This window comes from Colletotrichum fructicola, assembly GCF_000319635.2.
Source record: "Colletotrichum fructicola Nara gc5 chromosome Unknown KSG_Nara_v1_contig11, whole genome shotgun sequence".
Classification (NCBI taxonomy): domain Eukaryota; kingdom Fungi; phylum Ascomycota; class Sordariomycetes; order Glomerellales; family Glomerellaceae; genus Colletotrichum; species Colletotrichum fructicola.
Genome location: NW_027094061.1, coordinates 2,621,450 through 2,630,030, shown reverse-complemented (window position 1 = coordinate 2,630,030; position 8,581 = coordinate 2,621,450). Strand labels below are relative to the sequence as shown.

General features: G+C 53.1%; 3 protein-coding genes across 3 annotated transcripts; 1 reads left to right on the top strand and 2 right to left on the bottom strand.

Annotated features, from left to right (window-relative positions):
- Window positions 1–339: 339 nt before the first annotated feature.
- Window positions 340–810, bottom strand: CGGC5_v017242 (uncharacterized protein; the record flags this gene model as incomplete). The annotated part of the gene is made up of 1 exon (XM_032034018.1): window positions 340–810. One exon carries the CDS (start codon window positions 808–810, stop codon window positions 340–342), a length of 471 nt encoding a protein of 156 aa, XP_031886785.1.
- A 1,205-nt stretch (window positions 811–2,015) lies between these two features.
- CGGC5_v017241 (uncharacterized protein) lies at window positions 2,016–3,392 on the bottom strand (the record flags this gene model as incomplete). Its single annotated transcript, XM_032034019.2, has 1 exon — window positions 2,016–3,392. The coding sequence occupies one exon, from the start codon at window positions 3,390–3,392 to the stop codon at window positions 2,016–2,018; it is 1,377 nt and encodes a 458-aa protein (XP_031886784.2).
- Window positions 3,393–6,018: 2,626 nt separating this feature from the next.
- On the top strand, window positions 6,019–7,713 carry CGGC5_v017240 (uncharacterized protein; the record flags this gene model as incomplete). The annotated part of the gene is made up of 1 exon (XM_066153853.1): window positions 6,019–7,713. One exon carries the CDS (start codon window positions 6,019–6,021, stop codon window positions 7,711–7,713), a length of 1,695 nt encoding a protein of 564 aa, XP_066006830.1.
- Between the last annotated feature and the right edge of the window lie 868 nt (window positions 7,714–8,581).

Sequence of the window (8,581 nt, the reverse complement as noted above, 5' to 3'; positions counted from 1 at the left end):
TAACGCAGGCTTCATTGACGCCGTAGGCTGTGGTAGATCGAGCAGTTTGAGGCTAAGGTGATTAAGTCTTCAACTCAGCGAGTATTCCGCAGAGGAAGGTAAGCTGAGAGGGTCCGAGGATGCTCACGAAGTTGGTTGCTGGAGACCTATAGAGGGTCCGACTATTGGTTACCTAGGCATAGATTGAACCAGCCCTAAGCCCTGAGAGGCAGTCACTGTACTAGCAGTGGTACTGTCCCCGATCCTGGATGGGTCTCTTGGCGAACGGGCCTAGGTATCTAGAATGGTAGGGTAAAAGCAGGCAAGTGGCTACTCTACATTTGAATTCTGTCTCACATTTCATCTATCAGCCAAAGTCGTGAGTGGAGTGGAAGCTGCTAGCAGATATTCCTCATCGTCAACCCCCTTCTTCTTGGCACCCATCCGGCATATTCCGATTTCCTCGAGGGGAACGTTTTCCATCCATACGTGCCCCCGGTAGTTCTTCAGGATCTCCGTCGCGTCAATGAGCCCCCCGTCGGCAGTCTTCCTAGCGTTCAAGATGGTGGCGTGAAGGTACAAGCTGAAGCCTCTCGTTTTGAAGATTCCGGCATCCTCGAAAACATGGCGGATTTTTTGGCATAGCGCGTCAAAGTCGTAGTCGAGGCACGTGGGGTGCGCAAAGAGGATTTCGGCACGTCCTGGATCTATACCAGGAAAGGTTCCTAGGCCAAGGAGCGAGATTTTGATGGGCTTTGGGGGAAGCAGAGGAGTGATGCTCTGAAGAACCTGGGTTGCCTCTTCGACGTCTTTGGGCTTTGGAAGGCTCATGACTCCTAAAGTGAGGTGGATTGTGCTGAGAGGACGTACTGCGGATGAGGGGATGCTGAGATTGTCCGCACTAGTTATGTATGACTTGAAAGCGCTCAATTCAGCGGATAGCCCAGGCCGCGACAACCGAGTGACCAGTGGGATACAAAGAAAGTGCGTGGGTTTCATGGTGAGAATCTATTGTCGTAAGCACCTTGATAAAAGTAAAGGGACAGGCTATATGAGTCTGGACTCATCCTAGGTTTAACTAGCCATTACCTCGCTAATAAAAATAGCGATGCTAGTTTGCTTTCCTCGTTATAATTTCATTCTCCTGATTTAGGTTATTAGATAGGTCCCTTCATCATTCCGTTAGACCGTCCGCCTCGCGGGATGTCCGGATCGACTAGGACCCACCGACCCACCTGCGCTCAACGCATCCTCAAGCTGGCCCGAGCCTCACCAGAACCCCAACCTTTGAGCACCCTTCCCCTTTTCCCATCTTTATGTAGCTACTATTCCGGGAACGAACTTATCTAGTTCTAGAGGAGCTTCGCCTATCCGCATAGGTAAGATAGTTCATTATGGCTATGGAGTCATATAAAAAAAGTTTGAAAAAAGTTTGAAAAAAAGAAAAAGAAAAGGAAAAAGGGAAAAGACAAAGGAAAAGGGAAAAGACAAAGGAAAGGGACCAAAGAACAAAATAGGTTGGGGTTAGCTTATAATGCACTTCTCCCTCTATTATAGAAGCAGACCATTATCGACACTTGGAAGTTACAGGCCCTTGTGTATCATGGGACGTTTTTGGTCATGTGTTACGACCGCTACAGTTGGTCACTGTAGGCTCGTAACTATATAGTGCAGAACAGGGGACAATGACAACGGATTTGTCATTATCGAAGCTTTTGCTTTGTGCCACAGTTGGTTGCCCTGACCCGCTCGTAACATCATGGGATCGATCACCAGTGAGATGGGGGGGCTCTAGCTGATGTTAGACATACACAGCGGAGGCCAGTAGGTGACTGCTACATATACGTTCAGGTCCTTGGGCCCCTATTAGCTTTTCGATGCTTCTTGGGACTGCGTAGTGATCTCGGTCGCAGCTGAGCTGCTATCAACGAGATATTCCACCTGAGGCACTTATCTCCTTACTATAAGTAAACGATTATCAACTCGCCTAACATATTTGCAGTCCTCTATCCTTTCGCCGTCCTTAACCTCTGTAACTATGACCTCAGCTCGACGGTGACGCGAACACCGGTAGTATCCCCAACTGACACCAGCCTGTCCCTTAACTCTCCGGCCCGTGAAGTCTCACCAGCTGTCCAAACCTCGACCTTTAGCTGCCTCAAGCTCAACGGCCTGGCCTCCAGGTACTCCGTGATTTTGGCCTCGAGTGTGTGCCATCTTGGGATGCTTAAGTCGTCCGCCTCCCACTTGGTGTCGTCCCATTGGGAGTGCCACCAGAAGAACATTTCGTTAGTGACTGTGACACACTCAATGCTGGCGGGGAGCACGTCGGCGAGCCTCGCCGAATTATTCGTTCTCCACCCAAGTAGCACAGGAAGTGAGACAGTGACGCGCTTCAGCCGTACGAACCCCCTGAGTGACGCCAGCCTGCCCCGAATACCCCACGGCCCTGGCTCGCCACAGTCGATGGCCGTGGATGTCCAGAGAATCACGCTGAAGGAGAGCTCTTCCAGCGAGTGCTTCAGGGTCTCAAGCGATGTGCGCAGCGTGTCCAAGTCAAGCCACGATCGGGCGTATTCGGCATCGATGACATGCTCCCAGCGGAGGACCTCCAGGTTCGGGCATGCTCGCACAAGTCTGTCCACACTTGCTTCGCTCAGCTGGGCCTTGCTCATGACCAATTCTTTAAGCTGCGTCGCGGAGACGGGCCGTCCCCCGGCGGGCCACGATACCGGCCGTCCACCGTCCTCCACGCGGTGCAGCTCGAGGGTGCGGACTTGCGGAAGGTAGAACAGGGGCAGCACAGTGTCTGCGCTGACGTAAAAGCCGAACTCTGCAGCGGGGTCTTCGTCCGGATATGGTACAACGACCCTGGCCGTCCTGACGTGTGCGAAGGCCTCGGTGCCGGCCGAAAGCATCTGCTGGCAGAGAAGGGAGATAACGGGGTCTCCCAGTTCTAGAGATGAGGTTTGCTCGTCGTCCTCTTCATCTTCGACCCGGTCAAAGGTCCGGATCTCGAGCGTCTCTAGAGCAGGCAGCCGCGATAACAAGACGGCTAAAGCAGTGACGGCTCCTGCCGGCGGTGGGTCGCCCGCCTCTTCATGCCCAGGAGCAACGGCGTCCACGTGTAGTGGTAGCATCGCCCCTGTAGCGTGCGGCACGGGCTCGGCCGCCTGCCCCGATGCCGAGCGTTGTATCGCCGTCCCCGGCCCCAAGCGCTCTGACGCTCGCGCACAGCACACGGCAGCATGACGGACCGCGTTCAGATGGGTCGGGCTACTGAGCAACCGGCGGATGTCCCTGATGATCGCGAAGGGTGGTGATGATGATAATGGCGAGCTAGCTAGGCGCACCTCCGATCGGCCTCTGTCCCATACGACAGAACCTGGGAGCGTTGGCAAATCGTCGACCATTTCGAAGAGAGGTGAAAGTCGTCTGATGCCTGAGGGTCTTAGGAAGAAAAAAAGTCCTGATCCACGCTGGTCTTCCACAATAGGCCGCGGCTGGGTGTGTACAACTACCGCCGATCTGCTATCGTCGATAGAACGACACGTGTCCTGATTGCTTTCACGGTCAGTCCTGTATAATACACGACAACCATACGGATGCATACATGTACGCGCCCGGGGATTGATAGAGTGTGCTGCAGCGGGGGGACCCGTAGTGCGGCAGGAGGCAGGTCGAAAACAAGATATGCGATTGCCGATCATGGAATCCTCTCACGTTGCTGCTGCGTCAGAAACTGGCCTCGTCACGCGCAAGCAGGCCGGCCTAGGTATGGCCGAGCTTGAGAGCTGGAAAGCTGTGAAGGGCGCTTTAATAATGGCCTGTTACATGCTTCAATGAGTCAGGCGATCCACTAGCCGGGGGAACAGGAATCGTCCCATACCGTGCGGCCTCAAGGTTTAGGCCTCAAGGTTCAGGCCCTCAGCACCGGCGACGTCCGAACCATTCAGACAGGCGTCCGAGCGTAACCAAGGGTCCTAGCCGGGACGGCAATGGAATCCATCACCAGTGTCCCGGGGGATATGTGATTGGTCACAGCTTTTTTTTTTTTTTTTTTTTTTTTTTTTAAGAAAAAAAAAACAAAAACAAAGGGTTCTCATTCGTACTCGTCAGGGAGGCACGGACTTCAAATGACAGTATCAACTGTAGATGTATCGTACCTGTTAATGAACGCTTAGACGTGACGTGGTAGCAGTTTCAAAAGAGAAGTCAGCTGTTTAACAAGACTGTTACCTTATTACGTCACTATAACCTACAGGGCTAGACGGTATAAGTCTGGGCCCTCATCTGGGAAGGTGCGTTGTGTACGCTGTTGTCAGATTAGAGGTAGTAAAAGAATAGTGAGGTGTTGTCTTGTTCTTGTGTGTGTTCAATAATAAAAGATCTTCTACTATTTATGTCCAGAGTGAGGGCTTTTACCCTTATCCATAGAGTTTGGCATAACCATAGAAAACTCTTCTCAGCTCCTCTCAAGGTCGCATAGTGGCGGACACCTTTCATAGTGACTGACACCTCAAGGTTATCATGGCCAATTTGACAGCTGTCATTTCTACCGATCCTGATTGGAATTTGGTATTTTCGGCATGGTTACAAGTCACGCCAATGCTAATCTCATGGCCCGCCTGTCGCTGTAAGGGTCTAGGACAAGGTCGATGCCATTGGTCTAGCCTACTACTACGAGTACAATAAATCTTCTTGAAGAACAGGAAACAGAACCGTATCCTCCCTATTTCCTGGGCATTCTTATAACCTTGCCATTGACCTTGTCGATATTCCTGGAACCTTCTAGCAAATGCGCCATTGGATTTGGTGGGTCCAATGAGTCGTGGCTGAGGGTCTTGCCGAAGGCCGAACACCGGTCCATAGACCGTGACACTAGCTAGCAACTTAACTTAGAGGGCCCTGCTAGGTTACTAAGACAACGAGACAGGGGGCTACAAGCCTACAATCGGCGGCTTTCTTCGCTAGAACCCCCGCTAATTAATGCTCAGACAGCATAGACACATAACGTGGTTGATAAGCGAAGCGATCAGACAAGCGAAGCGATCACCCAACCGCAACCACAGCACATTTCTAACTCGTACACAACACCCACAGAATCAATTGAGTTCAAACTACTCAGAAACCTCTTCATTAGATGTTTCTTCAATAAACTGACATGTTCGCGCATTATGACCAGTGTTCCCACAGACACCACATCGCCGTTGACCTGTTTCCGTCCTCGGCCGACGGCCACTACTCCGGCGCGTTTCCTCCTCGATCTGAGCTGTCGCCTCTCTCTGCGACTGAAGGTCCTCAGCCTCAGCTACAGTAAGACTTCCTCCTTGTCTGAGACGTGTTTTCTTAGCCCTTCTGCGTCGGCTAAGTAGGTTATTCTCTTCCCGAAGGATCTGGACCTCAGACCTTAGTAAGGCAATCTGGTGCATAAATCCCCGCGCTCCCTTTGATAGATGCTCTACAGCTTCAATAATTGAAGTTGGGGAGCTATTCTGATGGCGAGAGATCCTCCTTTTGATGAGTTCAGACTGAGAAGACGCCTCAGTTGGGTTGTTTGGCGTCTGAGAAGTCCACGCGGGGGGTGTTGTTGGAAGGGACCCTGGAGGCGTTGGAGTGTGTAACTTGATATCGAGCTTTGAAAGCACACTTTCGGCACTTAGAGGGACAAGCCCAGCCCCTCTGAAACCTTCCTGGATGTTTTTAACTGTGAGGGCTTGTGTAAATGCCTCGCGAAACGCAGGGAAGAAGTCTTCCTTTGTAATGTGCGTATTACCCCGGCGCATCTTATCCTCAATTTGTCGACCATAAGCCTTCTTTAGCGGCCCAAAACACCCAACATCTAAGGGCTGAAGCAGATGAGACGAATGGGCCGGCATACAGAGTGTGATGATGTTGTTTTCCTTGCAATATATCTCAAAGGGACTTCCCTCTCGCCTAATTTTTCTTGCCATCCACTGTTAGTGTAATACGTGGGATACCACCAAAATTCTTAACAGCGGAAAACCCTTCAATTCTCGCCTCCAGCGCCCTCCCGCGATGGCCTCGCAGCCTCCGGCGGGCTCTGGACCGATGCCGGCCTCCTCGGCCGGCCCTGATCGAGGCTCTGGAGCCCCTCCGGAGCCGTCCCCAACCTCAAGGGCTAAACGCCGCCGCGATACCGAGGCCCAGCCAGCCCGGCCCAGCCTCGTGGGAAGCCAGCCCGACGCCTCTACGACAACCCCCTTAACGGCTAAGGGACCCTCAACTGTGAATGGGACAGCTGCTGGAGCTGTCCTTACAGCCCTTAGTGAAGAGGCCAAGCTCTACGAAGCCCGAAAGGATGTCTTTATGGCTATCGCCCAGTCTGTAGACAACGTGGTCTCTTGCTTTGAGGGGCCTAGGAAGCAGATCGCGAAGGAGGCTACAACCTACGTAGTTCAAGCCTTGAAGAGGATCATGGGGAACGGAACGGCGGCCCCGACCCCGAGCCGGAATTGGGCTAAGGTGGTAGCTTCGGCTGAATCTGCAGCTGCAGCCCCAGCCCAAGCCCCGGCCCCGGCCCCGGTCCGCACCCAAAACCCAATCCATCCCCAGGCTCAGACTCAGACTCTAGCCCAGCCAAAGGAGGACCTCCGGGTCTTTGCCCGCATCCCCGAGGAGGGCCTAACGGCTGCTAGGAAGCATGCCCCTTTTGCCCTCCGCCGGAAGGTCTGCCAGGCCCTTGGCCTGCAGCTAGCAGATATCCCACATATCTACCACATCGCAACTGGCTACTCACTGAGACCCCTGAATAAGCAGGTTCAGCAAGCCCTCCTTACGGACAAACAGAAACTAGCAGACAGTCTTGGAGCCTATAAGGTTGAGACCCCTACTAAGTGGTTCACCTATGTTGTCCCACGCTGCCCTGCTAAGCTATGGACTATCGATGGGGATACCCTCGACCCAGCTACTCTAGTTGAAGAGGAGGTCTTTGCACAGACAGGATGCAAGCCTATCCGGGCCCGCCAATCCCAACTTGGCGTGAATCCTATCACAAACGAAGTCTCTTGGATCATCTCCTTCTCTGCAGAAGTATTACCCTTCAGACTCTTCAACCAAAGCAGCAGGTCTCAGCTTATCCAGAAGAAAAAGACTATCGCCCGACATGACCCTGGTTGCCAGGGATATCACTCGAACCGATATTGTAACCGGCAGCCACTTTGTGGCAACTGCAGCAGACCCTCAGGCTCCCACGAGACTTGGCCCTGCATAGCCAGACCGAAGTGCGCAAACTGCGCCGGCCCCTTCCAAGCCAACCACAAGGGCTGCCCGGCAAGGCCCCTAGTGGTTAACGGCTCCCCTACCCTCCCAGGTCGGAAGGAACTCTCTCGGATTCGTAAGGCTGGGCAGAAGGCTTATGAGGCCCTCTATCAGAACAGCCAGGCTAGCACTCAAGCTACTGACAACCACCAGCGGTCCAGCGGAGACCCAACACGCCACCAGCCCGGCTCAAAGCGACCACGCGCCCCTACCCCTGCCCAGGATTCAATTACCGTAGCAGACGCTAGCGATACGGCAAGCTCTAGTAGTATGGATGAGGACGAGAATGAGGCTGAGGCAGACGTCTATATCAACAACAACCCTGACCTACCACCACTACCTACCCAGCATACCCCTCCTAGGCTAAGCAGCAGGGCCCAGAGGGTAGCTCAGAAGCCTGATTATAACGTGACTAATGCCTACACACACCTCGACCTCGACTCAGAGCAGTAGGCTCAGAATGGCTACCCCACGGGTATTACGGGTCGCCCAGTGTAACGTGGGGAAGAGAAGCCCAGCTCATACAGCTCTTCTAGAGCTCTGCTGGGCAGATCAGATCGATATAGTCCTGATCCAGGAACCCTGGATAGGCTATAGAGATAAGATGCAGATTAACACACACCCAGGCTTTAACTCCTACGTACCAGTTGACTTCTGGAACAGCAGAGACACAAGGCCTAGGGTTATGACCTACACACGCAAAGGTCTAAGGCTGCAAATACAGAACAAAGGCCTACCCAATCAAGAGATATCTTGTGGGTGAAAGTTGGCGACCTCACTATTATGAATATATATAGGCCGCCAGATGAGCCTATAAACCAAGCAACCAGCCTCCTTCTAGATTACCAACCGCCAGAGAGAGCCCTTATTGCTGGGGACCTTAACGCCCACCACCCCTCATGGGAACCTGGGTCCCCTAGCCGAAATCGAGGAGACGATATTGCAGAATGGGCGGAAGGCTACGATCTTCTGTTTATTGGGGAGGTTGGGGCCCCTACCCATACCCACGGGCATACCCTCGACCTAACCCTCTCAAATATCCCCTTTACTGAGGCTTATATCAGCCCACACCTACACCCAGGGGCTGACCACGAAGCCATCACAACAATTATTCCTATGAGTAGGGCCCAGGAACAGGGACGCCAGGCTAACCAGCTCTCAGTACCAGAGTCAGCCCTACCACGGCTGATCGACCTAGTAAAGGCTGGGGCTACAGCCTTACCTACTCTAGGGGAACTGCCCAGCCCAGCAGAGCTAGACACCCTAGCTGCCCAACTGGTCAGCCTCTTCTATACAGCTATTCAAGCTGTAGGCAAGAGAC